At 31.2% G+C, this 22,230-nt stretch overlaps 3 protein-coding genes across 7 annotated transcripts in view; 2 read left to right on the forward strand and 1 right to left on the reverse strand.

Moving 5' to 3' along the window:
- Window positions 1–2,374: 2,374 nt before the first annotated feature.
- Window positions 2,375–5,354, reverse strand: LOC100802239 (zinc finger protein WIP2). The gene is made up of 2 exons (XM_014764522.3): window positions 4,569–5,354; window positions 2,375–3,102 (listed from the first exon to the last, which is right to left on the reverse strand). The coding sequence occupies exons 1-2, from the start codon at window positions 5,169–5,171 to the stop codon at window positions 2,680–2,682; spliced, it is 1,026 nt and encodes a 341-aa protein (XP_014620008.1). The 5' UTR covers window positions 5,172–5,354; the 3' UTR covers window positions 2,375–2,679.
- A 7,243-nt stretch (window positions 5,355–12,597) lies between these two features.
- Window positions 12,598–17,521, forward strand: LOC100805963 (RING Zn-finger domain-containing protein). 5 transcript variants are annotated; one of them, NM_001351198.1, is made up of 10 exons: window positions 12,598–12,884; window positions 13,007–13,140; window positions 13,742–13,853; window positions 13,974–14,149; window positions 14,387–14,618; window positions 15,658–15,695; window positions 15,807–15,851; window positions 16,442–16,569; window positions 16,968–17,076; window positions 17,198–17,521. In NM_001351198.1, the coding sequence occupies exons 4-10, from the start codon at window positions 14,009–14,011 to the stop codon at window positions 17,249–17,251; spliced, it is 747 nt and encodes a 248-aa protein (NP_001338127.1). In that variant the 5' UTR covers window positions 12,598–12,884; window positions 13,007–13,140; window positions 13,742–13,853; window positions 13,974–14,008; the 3' UTR covers window positions 17,252–17,521. The 5 variants fall into 5 exon arrangements, with proteins under 5 accessions (NP_001338127.1, NP_001338128.1, NP_001242183.2 ...); NM_001351199.1 differs by having other exon boundaries at window positions 13,007–13,124; NM_001255254.2 differs by having other exon boundaries at window positions 13,007–13,098.
- Window positions 17,522–21,867: 4,346 nt separating this feature from the next.
- Window positions 21,868–22,230, forward strand: part of LOC100809158 (extensin) — a 9,377-nt gene continuing 9,014 nt past the window's right edge. Inside the window, exon 1 of the mRNA XM_041007410.1 lies at window positions 21,868–22,209. Coding sequence (XP_040863344.1) covers window positions 21,868–22,209 — 342 coding nt within the window. The remainder of the gene's footprint in view (window positions 22,210–22,230) is intronic.

The following is a 22,230-nucleotide window of genomic DNA, read 5'->3' on the forward strand; positions in this document are numbered from 1 at the left end:
CTTCAACAAAAGCTAATTAATCATTTTGGTAGAAATCATTAGGGTCAGTCTAAACATAGTATTTGATCTGTCCATCATGAAGGACACAACAAAAGTAGCACCATCATTCGAGTCATAAAGCTGATCAATGACAGGTTCTAAAGCTTCCCCAAACCTGCATTTTCACTTGCAATACTATATATATTATTAATTATATGATTATATAAAATCTTAAACACCAATTGACCATTAAATCATGAAAAAAGGTGATAGAATTGTATAAGGGATTTTTTTTAATAAATAGTTAAGTTCATCTATTTCAAATATTTCATATGAGATACTGATAGATTAATTTCTAAAATATAAATAATTTAATATGAAATACTGATAAATTAATATCTCAAATATAAATAATTTAAATTTAATTCTTGAATGTACTAAATGAAATTAGTTCCATAAAAAATATAGTAAAGTGGTCCTTAAATTTTATAATTTTCTTAAATTAATTTTTAAATATTACAATTTAATAATAAAATATTCTCATAAATTTAATGAGATAATTAATTTGTTATATTTTTTTTACATATTTAAAAATTAAATTGATATTTTTTATCTTTCAAGAAATTAATTTAACATTTTCAAGAACCCATTTGGTTTTTCTTTCCGATAATTAAGCTATTGGATAAAAGGTGTGTGTGTGCGTGTACCTTTCCATGCACTTGGGTAAATAACTATATATCAACCCTAACGTGGATAGAAGTTTGATAACATTGATTGGAGCCTCTGAGCAGCAATTTGCACGAGTGGAGAAGAGGAGGGAAAGGGTAAAGATACCTCCTGGATTCATATGAACACCCGTCACCTCACTCTAATCTTTTTCACTGGGGCCACCATGTTCCTCGGCATTTACTTTGTTACGTACCGGAACTGCGTAAGTACACATCATACCATATATACAAGTGTGACTTTATTAATATTGTACCTCTAAATGAACAGGTTTATGATATGTATGGTAGTTATTAGTGTGCTTATTTTTTTAAGAAAAAAAAATTATCATTTTATGTTACTTTTTTTATGCCCATTGAAAATGCCAAATATTCTTGAATAGACTAATTATCAGTACATATATACTTCTTTCCTCTAACGGTCGGTTGGGTAGCATGGAAACGGTGAGGAAGAGAAGAAAAAGCATAAAAATAGCCGGAAAATTAAAAATTTGGGTCATTTGATAGCGTTAAAATACAGAAGAAAAGAAATAAAAAATGTTAAATTTCACGTATTTTGATTTCTTCTAAGAAGTGCGTGAAAATAAAAAGTAGTACACATTTCTTGCAAAAAAATAATCTTAGTTTTGTTCATAATTAAATTGCTGCTAAAAATAGATTTTCATAAGTAACCAGCTTTTGGATATCTGATAATCGATTACTTTCCAAACAACAATTGATATGCACTTCACACAGTACAAATACGTCAATTGATTTTCCTATCAAGTACAACTAATTGCGAGAATTTGAAAACCAAATGTTTTAATTAAGTAAATTATTTTTATTTATTTTTCTTAAACCAAAGTAGCTATGGGTGAGTTTGGTTGTGAGGAAGAGAATGAGAGAGAATAAGTAAGAAGGAAAGAAGAAAAATACTTAAATTAAAGTGGTTTGATTGGTTAAAAAAAGAAGATAAACTAATATTAAATGAAGAGAGAGAAAGAAACATGAGTAACATGTCCAATTCAACCTAAAAAATCTAGAGAGAAACTCATTTATATACAATTCTTCCCAATTCTTCTCATTTTTACCATGGGATCCACCAACTTTTTTAAAAATTTCCTCCCTAATCTCTTGTATCAAATCACCAAGCTTTTGAAATTTCTTGTCTCTTCCTCCTGTTACCTCCTCTCCTTTCTCTCATTGGTACCAAAGCAACCTTATATCATCATATTTATTTCTACTCACTCTATTTCTCTTGTCCCTAACTATATATTTTCATCCATTCTATTTCTTTCCTTCTTCTTACCTATCAAACATATCCTAAACACTTCATGCATTAACCCCTTACTATTTTTTCCATAAATGTTTTTATCACATCATATAATCTATTATAAAAGTTTTATCTCTTATCTCTTTTTCTCTCACTAGGTGTCATTTAGAGGAGGTTTCCCTAGTCTTCTTTTTTTTTAAAAAAAAAAAAGAAATGAAATGTCTTTTACTTTCATCATTTTTTCCATTTCTTTTTTATCACATTTATCATTTTCTCCTTTTTTTTTTTATCTCTTTTCCTTCTACTCTAAAATAAGTGTGAAAGTAATAATATGACATAATTACAATTCTAATTAAGGTTAATTTGAAAGGAATGACAAGTTAGAATTACATGTTTTGGAGCTAGGAACCTATATTAAACGAACATTCTGTCGGTATTATTAATTATTAAACCAATGACGTACAATCCTGGGAGATCATGGATCTTGAATCTTGGAATACAAATTACCACTTCTCGGTTATGTTTATAGAGAGATACTATATATAGAGAAACCAAAACCAGAAATAAATGACAACATGAACATTTACAATCTGATATGCATCATCAAGACTCAAGGAGATAATTAATAAAAGTGAAAATATGAGAAACAATCAACAGTTCCATAGTGTTCATGACATCATATAAACTGCGACTGGGAAAGATTGCGTTAATTAATTAATTTTGTTATTCAATTTCAGAGCCCACTTGATCATCATCTTGATCTAGGTTGCAGTCATTTCCACAAGCCGTGTGTCCATACCCAAATGCCTTGATATGATCCTTAAGAGATCTTTTGTGCTTAAAATCAGACCCACAAGAGCAATACCAGCGTTTTCCACAGTTCTTTTCGTGAGTTCTCCAATCACCCCTCACAGCAAATGCTTTGCAACATTTTCTGCACACGAAAGGCTTTGTCCCATGCTTTCTCTTGTAGTGAGTTTGAAGGGTTCTGAAGTCTTTGAGTGGTTTTGCTCTTGGATGGTCGATGTTGTTCTTGCACCCCGGTGCACAGCAATAGCAAGGAAGTCTTAGCATAGCCGTGGGTTGTGTTCCCCTTAGAGACTCTGGTCCCTTCCTATATTGAGATCCATGCCCCCACATATGCATCTGTTTATTTTTGCACCAATGTTATTTATTATTATCACGTAACAGCATAGAATAATTAGATGAAGAAGAATTTGGAAGCCATTGACACACTCACACATACAAGAATACATGTTTTCTATATACTATAAATATTAGTTTTGTCCAACGAACTGCATTGTGAAAAAAAAATACTTCAAACTAGGCCTTTAATTTGTTGCATGTATAGTTTTGTAAGGATTTTGAATTTGAATTACTTAATTTACTATGTAGGCCAAGTTTTTGGGTTGGAATTTAAAGGAGAAAGGAGAGAAAGATAAATGTTTTATTTTAAATTAACAGATTTATATAATTAGAAAAATAAATAAATCAATTAATAACATGTAAAGTTTATGTTAATTAATTTCTTTTATTTTAAAAAATAATTAAATTAGAGAATGGAGTATTTATTAAAAAAAATACACTCTCTTTTCCTCTCTTTACAAAGCTTAACTCCCAAATAGTATGCTAACTAGGAACTGCCTCCTTTTGAACAAGTTTTGATACTAGTTCATCAACCACGCTCTCTGGAATTAAATAAATAGGTGACAGTGTAGGGCATCCTGTTAAAGAAAAAGTTCGCGCAGGAGCCCAACAAGAGAATATTTGTACAGTTATTTATATTATATTCATTTTTGTGAAACTCTATTGATATGTTGTTTCATTCTGTGCCTCCCTTGTCGGTGTCTTTTTGTTTTATGTTATAAACCATTAATTAACGTATGAGGAAAAAAACACTTGATTTAGACAACTTAACCATGCTATTTTTCTTACTTGTAAAACTAAGAAGGTGCAAAAAGGGATATAATTGAGCCATTTATTGGGATACTGATCTTCCCAGAGGGAGCAAGAGTTTTCATTTTTATCTGAACAGAAAAAGGGGTAATAGATCGAGTAGCTTGCAGCTCATCAAATAAAGGAAAGGAAATGCAATAATATTAAGTGGGAAAACCCTAAAATATATATCCATACTCGTTACTCAGACAAATCTCCCTCCTAATTTGATAAATTTAAGTCGACTTACAAAAAAAAAGTTAATTTTAGTGATGAATCAATTTATGTAAATTTTAAAAATTCATCACTAAAGTTTCACTAATGTTTATATTAGTGATGGATATTTCATATTTGTCACTAAATTTAATCACTAATAAATAATTTTCTTGTATTTGCATGTGAAAATTTGAAGTCATACTATACATAGAAATATGAAGAGTTCAACTAAAGGCCTAGCATAAATAAGCTTCTTCTTTTTGGAGAAATTTTCTGAAAACGAGATCTGGGAGAAAGTAGGGGTATGGGAGAGTATAAAGAAACAGGAAAAAGGAAAGTTATTCTCTTTCCTTCTACTTATAATTCTATTCACCGGTAACTATTACTATATTGTCTTGATTATTTTATTATTCTCCTCGATCGAAGGAAATTGATCATCAAAATGACCAAAGGTGACAAACCTGCATGTTGTTGTATCTGTTGAACGTCTTGAAACAAAGGGGGCATGGGAACTGTGTTGGACCAATCAGAATCTGAGAAGAAGTAGGGATCCAATATTGTCCTCTGTTAATTCTATTTGACAGAAGAAGCCCCGAAGCATCAGTGAGTACTACTTTTTCTTCTTCTTCTTCTTTGTCTGAAGAAGCCTCTGTTGAGTATAGGCTTGAAGAAGCTAAATCAGCAGAAGATGCAATACTCGTGCTTGGAAGCCCTAAGTGTAAGGCCACAGTCACTGCAGCATCTTCTTCATCCAAGAAACTAGATGATGAACTCAGCTCTTTCTTTTTCTTGTCCACTTCCATGACACTGAATGAAGATTCAAGATCTTCTTCTTCTTCATGTCTTGGATGAAGGAGGGGAAGGGCTTTTCTTTGAGGAGGAGAGGGTTGGAACTGATGATGAGTATTAGAAGATATGGCACTTGTGTAGTTATTACTATTATGATAATTGGAAGGAAAATAGAATGGTGGATTGATGGAAGAAGGAGAAGGAGAGGAGAGAAGACATGGTGAATTGAGGTCCAACCAAAAGTTAAGGTCATTGGAGGTGTAGGAATTGGTCATGATGAGGGGGTAGTGGGAAGAAAAAGGGTATATGATATCAGGGGTAGAAAGGGTTAGGTTATTAATTACAGACAAGTGAGTGCACAGAAAGGAAATAAAGGGAAGGGAAGGAGTAGTAGTGGCGGAAGGAGAGGGGAGTAAAGGTGAGCAGAAGATATAGTTTGAGATTTCAACAAGCAAAATATAGCTAGCCACAATGAAAGAGTTAGGTGAAGGGTTAAAGGATGTGAAGAAATTAATTCAATGTTGGTAAAGCAAGACCAATAAAGTTGAGGGAGACAAGAAATCACTTGGGAAAAGGTAGAGCAGATTCAATATAAAATTTTATGGAAATTATTGTTTGGTGTTATAATTTGCACTTATTGTTTAACGTTTATAATGATGCTTCGTACGTTATGTATATATATAAAATGAATGGGAGTGGAGAGCTACTGCAGATGCTACGTTATGTAAGTGTCACTATGTAAAAAAAAAATTGAATGATACGCCATAATATTATTCTATAAAGAATTAAATTGGTAATATATATATATATATATATATATATATATATATATAATATTTTCTTAAAATATTAAAATGACAAATAAATAGAAATATATAATTTTTTTTCATAAAAAGAAGCACGAATAATACTAAGAGAAATGTATTAGATTATAATTTTAAAGGATTTTGAAACATTTTTTTTATATAAAAAGTATTGTAATCAGAACTTTTAAATAGTGTAAATAAATTTTGTAGTATTCAATTAAGATTTTTTTAAAGAATACAACAAAATTCGATAGTATTTAATTAAGTTTTTTTATAATTTATAAAAATTAATCTTTTAATATTAAAAAATATACAAATTTAGATGAATTATTTATTAAAAAAGATTTTGATGAATTTTATTATATTTTTTAGTATAAAATATCTATCATACAATCTCACAAAAATCCTTAAGATTTTGTTAAATTTTTTTATTTCTTTTTTTATTGGTTATCAAATTTTTTTTTCTCTCATCACATATATCATCTTTTCCTTTTAATATTCTTCAAGATATGTGTCATATATATTTCTCTTATTTTTTTGGAATGAAAAAATGTTAAATATATTTCTCTCCTCTAACTTTTCCTCTGTTTCAAAATTAAATTAATGTTTGTCATATGTGTCAAGATTAATTAATTATATTTTTCTTATATTAACTATTACTTAGGCAATATTTTTGTGATTATCGTTCTTAATTTTCTCATCCCCATAACTTAATAAATTCATACCAATTTTTCACTCTCATTATTCTCTTTTAGTATATGCTTATTATTGTATCCCTTTTAAACATGTCATTAAATTTATCATGAAATATTATAATAATTAAATAAAAACTAACGTATAATTTTAAATCTATTATTCAAATTCAAAAGTGAGAATGAAAAAATGTTATTGCAAAAAAGATAGTATAAAAGGATATAAAAATAAAATCAATATAATTGTTAAAAGATTAAAAATTATATTGTTTTTTTTATCCAAACATCGTCATCTCTTATTATTATTTTTTACTAACTCTTATAATTTTAAATGTGTTTTTAAAATTTAACAAATTTTTTTAAATTTTATAAATTTATAAAATTCTTTCAAATTCTTTAAATTCTTATAATATAAATTCATTAAAATCCAAACTATCATAAAAATCTTTTAAAGAAATCTAATAAGTCATAATATTCCTACATAATTTTTAAAATTCTCAAAAAATAATTATGTTAAAATATTATTTTAAAATCCTAATCCAATACATCCTTAAATATGTCACTATGCTAGTATGTGTATCTCTTACAAAATCTCTGTTACTCTCTCCTTTTAATACATTTAAAAAAATAAATATATTTTTTTACATTAGAATTACACTTTTCAAATTATAATTATCACTAATTCTTATTGATTTTATTTTAGAAAATATAAAAGAGTTTTGCTAATTAAAATTCCTTGGACATTAATTAAGAAAATAAAAAAAATTATTGAAATACATAAAATTATATTGTTCATAACTTTTTTTTATACTTTTATCTTCATAAAAATATTTTTTTTCTTTTAATTCCTTAATTAATACACTAAATGCACTAGTATTTATCAATATATAATACGTTAACCAACCCACATATGGAAAGAAATTAATGTCACGAAGTCAGTCATCGAAGTTAAAGTCGTGGAGACTAGTAGTTACTACTTATCCCCTCGCTACCAACTAACCACAATCCCCGTATATTCACACGAGGCGGAAACTACCTGTAGCCCCCATTGGGGAGAAACAATAGTTTTTCTTTTTCTTAAAGAAGGGAAAAACAATAGTTATTATCAGGACAATTTGTAGAGTGTTTTTAAGTCACACTACTTGAAAAATAGTCATCGTTTTAAATTTCTTAAAGAGAGAATTATAATAAATTAAAAAATATCATCTTGTGAATTATAATTAGCTTTAAGATTATATTATGAGTCTTGCTAATCAATATTTTTAAAGCATCAATGAAAAAAATAAACAAATATTTATTATGAAGATCCTAAAAGAACATAAAAAATATAAAAAATATGATTTTATGTATTATAATAAAAATGTTTTTTCTTTTAATTCCTTAATTAATATTCTAATTAAAAATACTGGTTAATATTTATCTTCTCCTGTCTACCAAACTACTTAGTGATACAAACAAATTAAACTCATACTAGTAAGTGGGCGCCTTTAAAATATTGAATTAATTTAATGATCTTGAATAACAAGAACCAATTGAGCATTGGGAAATATTTCCGAGGAAAACACAAAAAATCTGCTTGTTTGACATACTACTACATTGTGATTTTATGTATCCCTCGGGAAACAAATAAATGCTTTTTTGGATTTAAACCAGCAATTGCTTTGGCTTGCACGCTGTGGTCTACTCGGCTCCTCAAAGCACGCAGATGCTGTCGGTGTCTCCAATACTGCTTTCACCTCTTGCATGCAAATGTTGACTGTTTCATCTACCATGTCTGCTTCATTGTTCACAACACTGAAACAAGCTATCAGTGGACAGTTTTGGAATTTAGAGTTATATTAAAAATCAATTACGTACACAGTCAAAAACATTCTTTCTTTAATTTTTCTAGAATTAAAGAAAGAATGTTTATGTTGTAGATCTACACTTATAGCTTGGTAGAATTTATTTATTTGTATGTCATTATAAGCTAGTTTGATTTTTTTTGTGTGTATGAACAGGGAAACTCTGTTGGAAGAGTTGGTCATATGATGTTGTAGATATAGCTAGAATTTGGGTTTATGTTTAAATCAAAGAACTAATTCTTGCAGTGAGTTTCCCAATTTTATATATATATATATATATATATATATATAGAAATTATTAGATAATTTATATTTTTGACTCATTTTTTACATGATACCTATGTTGCAAGTTTTTTAATTTATGAAAAAATAACATTCAAAGGTTGAAGTTATCATCATTTGATAATTCTTATAAGACTTCAAATAATATTTTTAAATGTTAAGAAATAAATAGTGCACTTATTTCAATAGTTAATTTGGTATATTTCTTATTTAAAACTTCATTTTCAAAATGTTAGGACAAAACCTAATTAAGTGCAATACTATACGTGCTTTGGTGTTTTAATTAGTTAGAGTTTTATTTGGATAACTCTTGGAATAAAAAAATAACATCAAAGGTTGGCACCTTACTTAAGTGATCTTCAATTTTAGTCTGAAACATGTACTAAGGTTCTCTTTGGTAGAGAGGAAAAAAAAGGGTGAATGAAAATAAAAAGAAAAGTTGAAAAATATAGGTGAGAAATAAAGTAAAAATTAAAGATGTTTAATTGAAAAGAAATAAAGATGAATAAAAATATATAAAAAATAATACAGATTTCACGATTGTTAAAATTATTTCCACTTGATTTCTCCTTCTCCAAACAATTCATATTAATTCCATCTTTGTGTCTCTTCCTCTTACTTTTCTCCATATTAAACAAGGACTAAAAGTGTAAAGTATTATAGGAATCAGTTTGATAAGACACTTTAATAACCTATAATCTATTTTGACTAGCTGATTTATAAGTTAATTTAACCAAAAATAGTTTTTTTATACACAAACTTATATTAGTATCTTATAAGAAAATAAGTTATTTCAAATAACTTATTAAAATAAGGTAGCTTATAAAATTTAGTGCTAACTCAAATAAAATTTTAGTACTTCCTAGTACCTACATCCTTACCATTAACTTTATTTATATGATATTTTAAAAATTTTAATTGAAATTTTTTATTTACAAAGTAGTCATACAAAGGTATATATTGCTATTTTAAAAGAAATAATATACAATACTTGAAGTTTCCATCACAGTCATTGGGGCTATTTACTGGGCTTCAAGGCTAGGCCCGTCTAATTCCAACATAACTGAAGGCAGAATATTGAACAAAATTTGGACTGAACGACTTGAGTCACAACAAACGTCCAAGTCCAACTACGCTTGTTTTTTTTTTTGCTTTTTCCAGCTTTCTCCTTCAACCATGTATAATCTTCCTACAACAAAAATTAAAGCAAATAATTACAAAATCAAATCATAGATTCTCATGCAAGAATCAAAGCCCAAGATTACTGACCACCATCTATGCTAAATGCTAATATAAATATACCACTCGCCTCATCATTAAAATGAGAAAAAAAATAGTTCACAAAAAAAAAAGAGAGGAAAAATAGGTCCTTCCTCTCCTCTACTACTCTTTCATTTCAATTCAAGTCCTTTTGTGACGTTCACTTGCTCAAAATTGGTACCGCAGGGCTATGGTAAGTGAAAACACTGAAATATTGGTTTTATTCCATTTCTTATTGATCTATTAGTTTCTTCTTGTCGACAATATTAGTGAATAGTGGTTGTTGAATAATTTACAATATATAATGAATACTAGGTGGTGCAGGCGAGGTATATATACGGATACTATTACTCACAAAGTCACAGTCACCAATTGGGTTATTATGATCATCACTCATCAGCACTAAATATTTGTTTGACATGGTAATGATACTGTAGAAAGATGTATCCATATCCTTTCGATGGGCCATGTTTTGTTAAAAGAATGGTGGAGTCTAACGATGAAGTTGGAGCTCATTGGGTTTGGTATCTAAGATCGTTAAGGAAGACTAAGGTCAAGGCCTTGTCCCTGTTACGATTCGAGACAGGCACTTGTTTCATGTGTCTTAAATTTTGCCTCCTACGACTTTTTAAGTTTAATAAAAATTATTTTCATCAAAGATTGAATTTGAGTAATCACTAATGTCTATTCAGATATATCTAAATTAATATTTAGAAACATATTTCAATGGTGGTTTAAAATAAATATAATCTTGTTATAATTAATGCTATCAAAATAAAAAAAGGGACGTGTGTATACACTTCTCAGAAGTCACAAGGAACAAATGGAAAAGACTGCCAGGCATGTGAGGGAATCACGCAAAACATAATTGAGAAGCGAATGATACAAAAACCCGGCGTGCAATGAAGTGAGGAATGAAAAGTATCATTATAAATATAACCCCCCTCACGTTCCTTTTTGTCTGCAATTCCAAAGGTCTCACGTTACACTCGTCATGACCAAACTCTAAAGATTCACTACTTGCTCACTAAGGAGAGACCTCATAATATCATTTGCATAAACATGCATGACACATCACATGTCTAACGACATTCAAAAAAGTAAACGGCTTGATATGAATCCACATCAGTAGCTCGTGGTCTTTCATCAAGAATTTTTCTGATATTTTTAAAAAATTTAGTTTACTAGCTGGTTTTTCTTTACGAATGATTAAATATTAAATGAGTAACTAATGAACCGGTGGAGATTTTTGAACATGGTGTCTCTTATATGCACACTTAAACAATAGCAACTCATATATGCACACTCAAAGCTAAAATAGTTACATATATTAGTAATCCTAAGACTACCAACACAATAAACAACTTCATGTTACAAAAAAAAATGATAGTCTTAAACTTTCCTTTACACTTCTTTTCCCTTTATATTTTCCCTTCTGGATTGACACTTGTCTAACAACAATCCAAATCAAATTGTCACGACCTAGGACAACTTACAACGAATTTGAGTGAAAAAATATTATGTAAAGAAGCACACATCAAGGTAACAAATTTGAGTAGAGCAATGTTGCCTAAAGGAACTCCAATGGTCTGTATATGATTCCAATATGTGTATGTCTAATCTTAGTTAATTTAATTTATTTTTAAAATACTTAAAACTTTTAAAAATAATTTATTTTCTTGGAAAAGAAAAACTACATTCAAACACATGCTAATCCCTCTAAACCTCCACTCTTGTTGTGTTCGTTAGCTTTTCCTTTTCCTTTTTTTTTCATTTACCAAAAAAACAAAACACGATAGTTGCTCTAGATAAAGTTGTATTTTCATCACCATAGTGTCTCACCTTGTAAGAGTCTAAGAGACAAGAAATAGAACAAATTAAATTGTTGTATTTCGTGGGAAAATGGAAAGCATGCATGATGCATAGATTTTGTTGTAGGTTGATTGCTAATCAAGATCATTACTCGCGTTCCTGGCTGGGAAACTCATTGCTTCAGCGATGCCGTGACAGAGCTCTACCTCACCCGCAGCGTCGTCGCACTTCTCCTAAGTCGTTACGCCTGGGAGCTTCATGGAAGAGACTCTCGGAGCAATGAAGGAGACGATGATGAAAAATTCCACCGATGAAGGGATAAAAAAATACGGTGCAGAGGTACATGGTAATGATGTAAGAATAAGATTCATCTAACGGTTATTAATTGCGGTCCATTTTAGACCATATGAAAGACTTCTCCACTATAATCGTGGCCTGATACCAACTTAATTGGATCAGTTTTGTTTGGTCATCCTTCTTCAACCATATTTAGCTTTCACAAGATTCATTTTCTAAACATAGGCCAACAACTAAGGTTGTCCCTATCAAAGAACCCCACAAGATTCATGTGGAACCCCTTTCCGCATCTAATTTTTCTTATGGCTGCGTCTCATCTCTTCAATATTAAAAATCAAACAAAACCATATTTCTATCCATTTCTCTTTGATGCTTCCCTTATTCAGCAAGCAATGATTACATTAATTATTAATTCCCCCTCTTATCCTTTCATTTATTTATCAGTTTTAAAACTTGAAATTACATAAAAAAAAATACGAAACTAACATTTCCCTCGACTATAATTTACTTCGCTTATATTAGATGATTAAAATATAAATATAACGAGATAATATAAGAAAGAAATCATTATTTCACTTTCGAGACATTTTTATAATAAAATAGAATGTGATAGAGCAATAAAAAAAACCGACTCGATATTGTACTTCTATAATAATAATTACTTTTGGTTGTTTAAAATCAATCTTATGATCTGAAATTAACACAACCGAAGAAAAAGAAGATCAATCACACCAAAATTCCAATTTTTTTCGTTTTCTGCAGTTATTACGGGTAGAAAATGAAAATGAAAAGAAAAATCCTTAACGTTTGGTGAAAAGGTGCGATGCAGGTGATCATGCTCTATCTAACGGAGTTTGCGTGTGGGTGAAACCAGCACCAGCGCAGTGCGTAAAGGCAGAGAGAGAGAGAGTGAAATGAGTGAGTTACAAAATGAAGAGTGACGAAGCCATTTCGCCATTATCACTCCTCTCGCACCAAAAGCGATGAAAGTCTAGGTCAGTCTCAGTTCCTTCAATTTCACCTTCCGAATCTTAATCCTTCTCTCTCGCTCGCTCGCTCTCTGCTTCTTCATCTCATTTCATTTTTTTACATCAATTGTCATTGTCGATCTTCGCAGTTGCTGCTTTTCTCGTTTTGATCCGTACATTTCCCTCTGCCGTTGCGATCTCCGAAGCTGCGAGATTCTTCTGCCTCGATTGCGCACTTCATGTGATTCCGCTTCTCTCTCTAACCAAGTATTCTACTCCTTGGGTTTGTGCCTTGTTTGGTTTCCAAAAAAAAAATAATATATATATATATATATATATATATATATATATATATATATATATATATATAATATAACTATAAGATTTATAGTTTGTTCAGGCATACGCTGTCACTGCGTTGCTAGAATTTTTATAGGCTAAGGCTGAATCATAGGTTCAGATGCGAGGACAATTTTCCTCTCTCTCTTCATATTCTCGTCCGTGAATCTCTGTTTCTTCCGGAGAGATCTCGCAGATTTTCTTACTTTCGCGTGATCTTAGAATGCACAGCTGATAAGAAACACATTTTGATATAATCATATCAACTTATTGGATTGCTAAGGATGGTTATGGCTGATTGCTGACTAAAATTTTGCAAGCTTTGGTATTAATGCCGTTTCAAATTTTTTGTCATTTTTCTTTACGGCACTTGTTAGTTCTGAAATTTCTTGATTCTGGATGTAAATTGCTAGATTAGGCATGCTGGATTGTTCTTTCTTTTAGAATGGATGGAGTTGAGCAATTAATAATTGTAGATATAAGAGCCTTGGTTGAATTAATGACATTTTCCCTCACAAAATCTGTGTGATTTTTTCCTTCTGCAGGTTTTTACATTTCTGGAGTAGCTGAATCAGATGAGGCGGATGGTCTTTTGTTAATTACTTCAACTTAGGTAGACGAATCTGCCTTGGTGAATCTGTCAAGATTGAAGAATAGGTTTGTATATATTAATTAATAATTAATGTTAGTGCTGAAGCTTTTTTGTTTTGTGTTTGTGTGCTTCATTGTCTTTGCACTGATTCTTCTAATTTAATTTGCCCTGAATTCACTGTGCAGACTGCAGATTACTTGTCTGGCAGAAAGGATTGAAAATGAGTTGGAACCCACACATGGAGCTCCATTACAATACCATTAGCTATCCCTATAATACAGCAGGAAGCTTTATCGAATATTTTGAAGGTCTCACCTATGAACATGTCAACTTCATTTTTTCTGGTGCATCACATGCTCAGGTGCCTGCAAAAATTGTCATTTATATCCTGTTTAAGATATTTCATATAAGCCTTGGTTTGATGAAAATTGTTCTTCTTATCTTGTTTTCTTAATGTAAACCTGTCCTGTAGCTGTGTTTCACTATTTTATCTGAAACTTTGTTGTTGTTGTTGTTGTTGTTCTTTTGTTATTAATGATAGGCTACTAGAAAGATTCATAATTCTAAAGTAAAGACATAAAATTCCATTTATTTGCAGGAGAGTTCATACCCTTCAAATTCAAGCTTTTACAAGTTTGGAATTTCTGAACCAGTGAATACTTCATACTATCGTTACGGTCATGGTTATGAGGTAAATCATCACGAACCTCTGGTGGATGAGTATAGGAGACCTTCAGAGAACTCATTGACAATCAATGAACAGTCAGCAGCAGTAAGCACAGAATGGGTTGAAGGTGGAAACACTGGCACACGAGACAATTCTATTGAATGTAAGTTTGTGATTTTCATCCATCTGAAAATATATTTTTGTAAATTTATAAAGGCTTTAGATTAGCCTTGGAACAATGGAAACAACAAATGGCCCATCATGCACATTATAAGTAATTAATTACAATAGTAATATCTGGGTGTTGAAATGCAGTCTTGGGTATATATGTAAGTTCCTAAAAAGTTCATTTCTGCTCAATTTATACTGCTACACCTGATTCTTTTCGTGAGCATCATAATGTTTGAGAAACTGGTTGTTGTACTAAGTCAGTAATTAATTCAGGTATCCCAATGCCATGATCTTAAGCCCTTTATATGATCCTTAGGATTTGCCGTAATTTAGCTGATCTTTCTAAAACTAGACAATGGATATTTGTCTAATTTGTAGATGACTTATTTAATTTTCACTTTTCCTCTACACCTCTTCATTAATCTTTATCCTGTCTTTTTGCTAAGAAGGAAATAAATGTTGAAGCTTTTAACTATTGTTGCAAGGAAAATATGGACTTGGGTTCTCTTGGGGGACGGATCTATAAAACATCTAAGGGGGACCTGGACATGTATAATTGCATTGAATATAAGTATGTAGAAGTCAAAATAATGAGCCTGAAAATTGAAGTGATAGAAGTGTGAGACTTTTAGTATTTTAGTGACAAAAGTGAAGTAAACATTAGTTCAGAACATATAAATTTAAAATAAAGTAATGAACTAACAAGGCTTGTCCCCCTTTGGATCTGTCTCTGATCCCCTCTATCAATGCTTTGTTCAACTCCTTAAAGAAATAGACAGAGACAAAGGAGTTAAAGGAGTAGTTCCACTTTGGTCAGCCATCCAGATATGGTAGCCATTTCTCAGAACAAATATTTGTAGGACTTTTTTAAAGCTTAAATCCAAAGACAAGGCAGTAGATTCTGTTAATGACCTCTTCATTTATATCCATGCAAACCCCCTTTTGCAGATCTGATAGTTTTGAGTCCTTTCACCACCCTACATATAAAATGTTTTTTCACATTTTGAACAACTTTGCCTCTTTTCTTTCAGGTCCTCGAAGACATCATAGTAATTCAAATGATTATCAGGTATTTGCCTTCAAGACTCCTGGTGCCTGAAAAGAAGTTTATACAGTTACCTTTAGCCATTCATTGGTTCGAATCACAATAAATGATTATCTAACAAGCCATATTATGCAGGTTATTTGGCAAGACAATATTGATCCCGACAACATGACCTATGAGGTTGGATTGAGTCTTGGATTCCTTCTCTTTCTAGGCATTATATAGTATTTCCTTAAGTACAGCTACTAAATATTTTTTTTCTTTGGAGTCAATCTTCTAGATATACACAATAGTTAATCTTGAAATTATTTGACCAAGGGAACATACTTTGGTTACTTGTTTATTTTTATGTCTTTCGTTGTTTTATGCTTCACAGTACACATTATTCTACAATAGATGGTTTCTCTTGGAAAATATTGTTTGCCAAATCACTTCATAAAATTGTCTCAGTTAGTTATGTGTCCTTATGAGCTAGATTGCATTACATATTTTAATTGCAATTGGTAAAATCCATTATTTTCCTTCTACTGCTGGTTTATTAAATCTGGAGAAAAATAGAAGTTAACAAGGCAATATTTATGTTAGAAAATTGTCTCAGTTGCACTGTTTTTCAATTAAATGTGTGGCAAATGGTAGTGTGATCTTAAATCATTATAGTATGCGAACATCTGTATAGATAGCAAATTAGCAATTAGAAAAGGGTGGAAGTATAGACTCCTTATATTTGAGTGTATTATTTTCCAACATCAATATGGTATCCTTTATTGCAGGAACTACTTGAATTGGGTGAAGCTGTTGGAACTCAAAGCCGTGGTCTCACCCAAGAACAGATCTCCTCACTTCCGGTGTCAAAGTACAAATGTGGGTTCTTCTTGAGGAAGAAGTCACGGGATGAGAGGTGATATTTGGGTTTCTGGACTCGTTTTTTTTTAATGCAAATGCTGCTTTTCTTCTCCTTTCATTATTTCTGCTTTTTATTCTTGAACCTACTTGGCCCAAATTAATCTTGAGGAATTTTAGATTGTTGCTATTAAGCTTATGCTATGTGTTAAATTTCTATCAAGCTTATCAAAGAATTCTGTCTCGCGTGATCTTTAAATAAGAATAAAGTGCGTGTAAAACAAAATGAATCAAGTTTAGTATTGTTTCCCTTTTGTTCCCTTGTATGATATAATATAGAATTGGAAACAGTCCAGATGGGAATTAACTTAAAAACTCCGTGTATTATTGATGCTTTGAAGTTATAACTTGCGTTCTCCCTGCTAATTTATTGATCTGACTTGTCTTCTTGTTTAGATGTGTGATTTGCCAGATGGAATATAAAAGAGGGGACAAGCGCATCACCTTGCCATGTAAACATGTTTATCATGCTAGTTGTGGGAACAAATGGCTTAGCATCAATAAGGCAAGATATTTACTACTAACTTACCAAGTTATCATGAGCTCAATAAGTGCTTTTAGTGCTAATTTTCACGTCTGCTGAGATACTTTTATTTTTGCTTTTCCTTCTGCGCTTATTTTTTCAGGCCTGCCCTATATGTTACACGGAAGTGTTTGCCGACAAGTCAAAACACAAATAATCTCAAGCGGATAAGTAACCTGCATATGTTTCTGTTTCTCCTTGAGTGTGGGGGTCTTTCATAGAAATACATTTTTATTTGATTTTTCCCTTTTCGTAGTGAGGTCAGCCCTGGGTTTAGTAAAAATACAGAGAATCTAAAGTTTTATAAAAGGATATGGACATGTATCAATTGTCATTGTTGTACTGGAGAGGTTGGATTACGGTTTGTTTTCATAATAGCTAATACGGTGTGCTATGATTTCACGTAATTATTGTCTCGTGTTGCTGATACAGTGTTGTTGGAAAGCCATGTGAAAATGCATTCGCCGTTTTCATGATTTTTTTTAAACACTCATCAATTGCGTTAGGTCATTGGACTTTGCAGCGCCTCGCAATTATTAGCGATGAAGGTAGATTGTTGTATAATAGTCCACCATTTACATGAGAAGAAAAACCGAAGACTATATTGTAGACAAATAATATTCGGGCACGCTAGGCATTAAACCCTGATGTTTTTAAGTGGTGCCATACTGCAAAAGTGAAGGAAATAATCTATGCTGTCTGCTCACACGAGCTTCAACTTATGATTAAACAACTTATCGGGTAATTATTATTCACGCAAGCAGTGTTTGTCTTCCTTGACTTTTTCATTGCCCATGTTATGGCTGAACTCTTGGTTAAGTTGAGCTTAGATGAACTTTTTAACAATGTTTGTGCAAGAAAAATAATTTAATTTGGATAAAATTTTAATAAGTACTTGTAAGAAATAAAAATAGAATATTGAACTTATTTTAAATGTTAAAATTAAACTATGTAATTTGATAAGTTAATTTTAAATTATGAGAATTTGATTTATTTTCATTTTTCATTTTTTCTCTCTTTATAAGAACATGTTGATAATTTTATCTAAATTGTGAATCAATTAAGGTAAAATAAATTAGAATTTTCCATTAAGTTGTTCAACTTATGCACTTCATCGTATTTGGAAATTCTTGTTTAATTTTTTCTTAATTGAGATGCATAAATTCATTTTACCTTATGGGAGAAGTGTGATTAGGCATTTAATCATATTTAGAAATTTTATTGGAATATGAGAGGGGGGGGGGGGGGGGAGGTTGCACTAAGTGTGCAACTTTGTGAACATATGAGGGCAAAATGCAAGAAAAATATTAAATGATAAAAAGTGCAATTTTTTTTTTTAAAAAAAAAAAGAGTAAAGAAAAGAATAATTGAACTTATTTATTGAGACATGAACATGTAACTTAGTGGCATGTATCCTTAGTAAACCGCCCAATTATACACTCGAAGCACTAAAATTTCAACTTCTAGGATTTGGACAAACTTCAGCATTAGAGCATGTTTAGGTGCATTCCTACTTTCTGGCTCTTCTTGAATCTCTTATCGCATTCTTGCTACAAGGACCCTTGACCCTTATATCAATCTATCAATGTTTGCCCCAATAGTTCTGCTAGAGTAATGCCATGCAATGTTGACCAAGAGCTCTCACCGAACGCAACTTTTTTCTCAGCACCAACCAATTTTGTCGACCTCTTTTCTCCTTCCCCAACACCATGCAAGTCAAAGGAAAAGACGTTCTAGCTGCAGCAGCATTAGTATAGCCAGGAAGCTAATTAATTATATGTGGATATATAATAAGTTCATAGTTACTAAACAGAGTGAGGCCACATTAATGGGAGTACTGAATCAAAATATTTGATGTACATAGCAACGAGGTATCTTGGTTATTGATCAATGTCTCAACTAACTTGGTAAAATTGGTACCAAAATCTCTAACAATAGCAGAGCACTGAGTGAGACTTATTATGCTTTGTTACCTATCTTTACAAAGCCGTCCCAAGCCCGCAGGATTAGGTTATGTCGTCAGTTAAATGCCTGTTTGATTGCGGATCAGAAACGTGAACTTTTACGTCTATGTTAGAAATCAAAGACAAGGTATGAGATAATTATAACAACTTACATACCATATTCAACCAATTAGTTAGATTTTTTTAAAAAAATTTCGTCTATCTTAACACTCTCATAGTTTTCACATATGTTTTTTTAATGAATGTATCTTTTAGGCTTCAAAGACTCTTTCCCAACATGTAAGACTTTGTTTGATTTTTTTTTATGTTAATCCTCCATTTCATTAAAAAAAAATTCTAACTAATCTAGAATTTGATCGAGAAGTAAATAAAGTCTGATTAATAATTATTTCCGTCAAAGATTCAACTTAAACTTTGTTTGATTTGGTGCATGTGGTATTAGATTTGGTGCATCTTATGGATGTAGAACCAAATATGCGCTCAAATTCCTAACATTACAACAACAAACTACTCTTATAAGATTGTTTCCATTTCATTGATATATGTTGTAATTCGGTTAGTTAGTTATGAGTTAATTAGTGATTTATTTTGAAGTTAGTTTGACAGCTATGAAGTTTGTTATAGCTACATGTGCATGTATAAAAATAATAATGATTATCAATGGGAAGGGTGAGAGTGCAGAATTTTTTTTTCAAAATTTTAAGTTTCCTCTATTTTCTCTGAATCAATTCCTTCATTGTTTTCTCTTATTTTCTAATATAGAGTGATAGAGAGTGTATAGTGTGAGTGTGTGTGAGAACTTTATTGTTCCAACAAACTAGTATTCAGAGCTGAGGTTTAAGATCCTTGGATATCAAAATTGAGATGACTTTCTTGAATGAAAATTTTCCATCATCTATACATGTTCTCATAAGCAAGAACTATGATGATTGATTGGTGTGCTCAGATGAGTTATGAAGGAAGTGGAGGTGAATTAGAAGTGGCAACTTACTCAGCTAAATCCTTTGAAGCGTTAACACATAACTCAACACAACATTTCCGCACGATGTAAAATAAAGTCTTTAAAAGTGAGCTGGTTAATTAATGGGCACGACCTGTCAAGAAATTAATTAAGCTTTGAACAAATATAATATAGAAGGATATATACTTCTATATATATATATATATAGTCTCCGTGTATGCCTCCCACTTTCAAAACTAATAGATAGCAAAATATTAAAATTCTGTCAAAAATAAAAAGCAAAATATTAAAGATAACAAAAAACCTGCATATGCCTAATTAAAATGAACAATCTGAATATATGATTAATTATTATTTTGGCCAATGAGAAATTAAAGGAGACGTTATGTTAGAGGAGAGAAAAAAATTTAAAAGAAAATATTGTCAAGAGAAAAAAAAACTTATAAATTTCCTGTGTTTCAGAAAATTTATTTCAAGATATCTGGTGACATTTTCTAGATGTATAATATCTTTATAGCTATTTAAAAAGTTAAAAAAAGACATCTTTCACATATGTATCAATACATATGGCAATCAATTTCTGAATATCAACCAAGTGTCATGAATAATGAATCTATAATAATGAGTTTTCAATGTAATTGAAATTAAGTCTTACCGCTAAACTTGCTCTGCGATAATTTGATTAGAATTAAATGGTTAGAAGATTACTAGAAGGACCAAATTAATTATTTTGAAAAAAATAGGAGAAATTAAGAGAATAACAAAGGGAGAGTTATCTGGTAGGTGGAGAGAGGAATTGAATGAGAAAGAAACACGCATGTTCGTTAGTTAACCAAAGTATTTTTATAGTCATACTATGTCAAATCAGAAAAACAACACGCAGGATAATATTACAAGTTCAACACAAAAATAAATAAAGAAATAAATAACATTACAACGAATCTTTCCACCGTCGATCTACAACAAAATTGTACGAGCTATCAAATTAAACTCACGAATCCATTTACTGCTGTCCGCTGCCTGCAGTAGCATAAAAATAAAAATCTGGTACACGGATCGAGTGGAACTGATCAAAGTTAGAAAAACTTCAGGTGGTGAAAAAAGCAAGACAAATGGTGTACACACGTGTTATATGGATTAAAACAATTAATGTACTTCTACTGGCATAGAAAGTAATTATACCAAGTCAAAAATTAATTTTTTAAGCCACCATGAGAATTTTCCACAGTATTATTATAATTCCTCAAGTATGTTAGTTAGCCTGTTGACAAGGATGTCTCATATAACCTGAATCAGTTTTCACCGACGATACATAAAATAACCATAAAGACAAGATTATGTTTTTATAATCCAAAAATATGTCGATTATGAATAAAGAACCAGAGCTAATTATAAAGAAAAGACATTTTAAAGAATTCGGGCAACTTTATCAGCAATTTCACACTTAGGCTCTCGCGATCATAATGCCAGTTCTCCACAAAAAGGCAAAGGAAATAATCAGAATTGTCTACTATACATGACGCGCTTCTAAATTGTTTGTTAAATCTAACAAGAGCTCATTCAGCAGTATCATCACCAACTCTCTTCTTGACTTTGTTCCCAGCCCCGTGTTGTGGAAAATATGAAATCGTTTAATGGAAACCGCAACATCAAGTTGAAATTTTAAAATAATGTAATCATATTTTGAAACTTTAAGCCAGACTGTCACCTAACAAAGATATCTTATCAGTCATCATTGAAGGCAAACGCTATATAAAGGCTTGCAATCCATGCTTTGCAAAGCAAGAAATTAATAGAGCATAAGTCTTCTAAAGGACGAGAACAAGGGCTGCACACCACATAGAGAAGATGGGAACTAGGAAATGGCCTCCATTAATCATTGCATTAGCATTTTGCCTAATGGCTATGAGTGTTAGTGCTGAAGATAAGCCTTACTATGGCCAACCATCCAACTACTATCCGCACCCCATGCCCCCACCATATCAACAAGTAAACCCACCTTATTATTACAAGTCACCTCCATATTACTATAAATCTTCACCACCACCCTCTCCATCACCGCCACCTCCTTATGTTTCCAAAATCCCTCCATATTATTACAAATCACCTCCACCTCCATCTCCATCCCCACCACCACCATATGTTTACAAGTCTCCTCCACCACCATCTCCATCACCTCCTCCACCATATGTCTATAAATCACCACCACCC

This window comes from Glycine max, chromosome 12 (genome assembly GCF_000004515.6).
Source record: "Glycine max cultivar Williams 82 chromosome 12, Glycine_max_v4.0, whole genome shotgun sequence".
NCBI classification, from domain to species: domain Eukaryota; kingdom Viridiplantae; phylum Streptophyta; class Magnoliopsida; order Fabales; family Fabaceae; genus Glycine; species Glycine max.

Bases quoted from the DNA above. Each gene is read 5' to 3' on its own strand.
- LOC100805963 (NM_001351198.1), top strand. From the start codon at position 14,009: ATGAGTTGGAACCCACACATGGAGCTCCATTACAATACCATTAGCTAT. The intron at 15,696-15,806 runs GTATTTGCCTTC...CATATTATGCAG, and splicing joins GTAATTCAAATGATTATCAG to GTTATTTGGCAAGACAATAT. The intron at 15,852-16,441 runs GTTGGATTGAGT...CCTTTATTGCAG, and splicing joins CCGACAACATGACCTATGAG to GAACTACTTGAATTGGGTGA.
- LOC100802239 (XM_014764522.3), bottom strand. From the start codon at position 5,171: ATGACCAATTCCTACACCTCCAATGACCTTAACTTTTGGTTGGACCTC. The intron at 3,103-4,568 runs GTTTGTCACCTT...AAAAATAAACAG, and splicing joins ACAGATACAACAACATGCAG to ATGCATATGTGGGGGCATGG.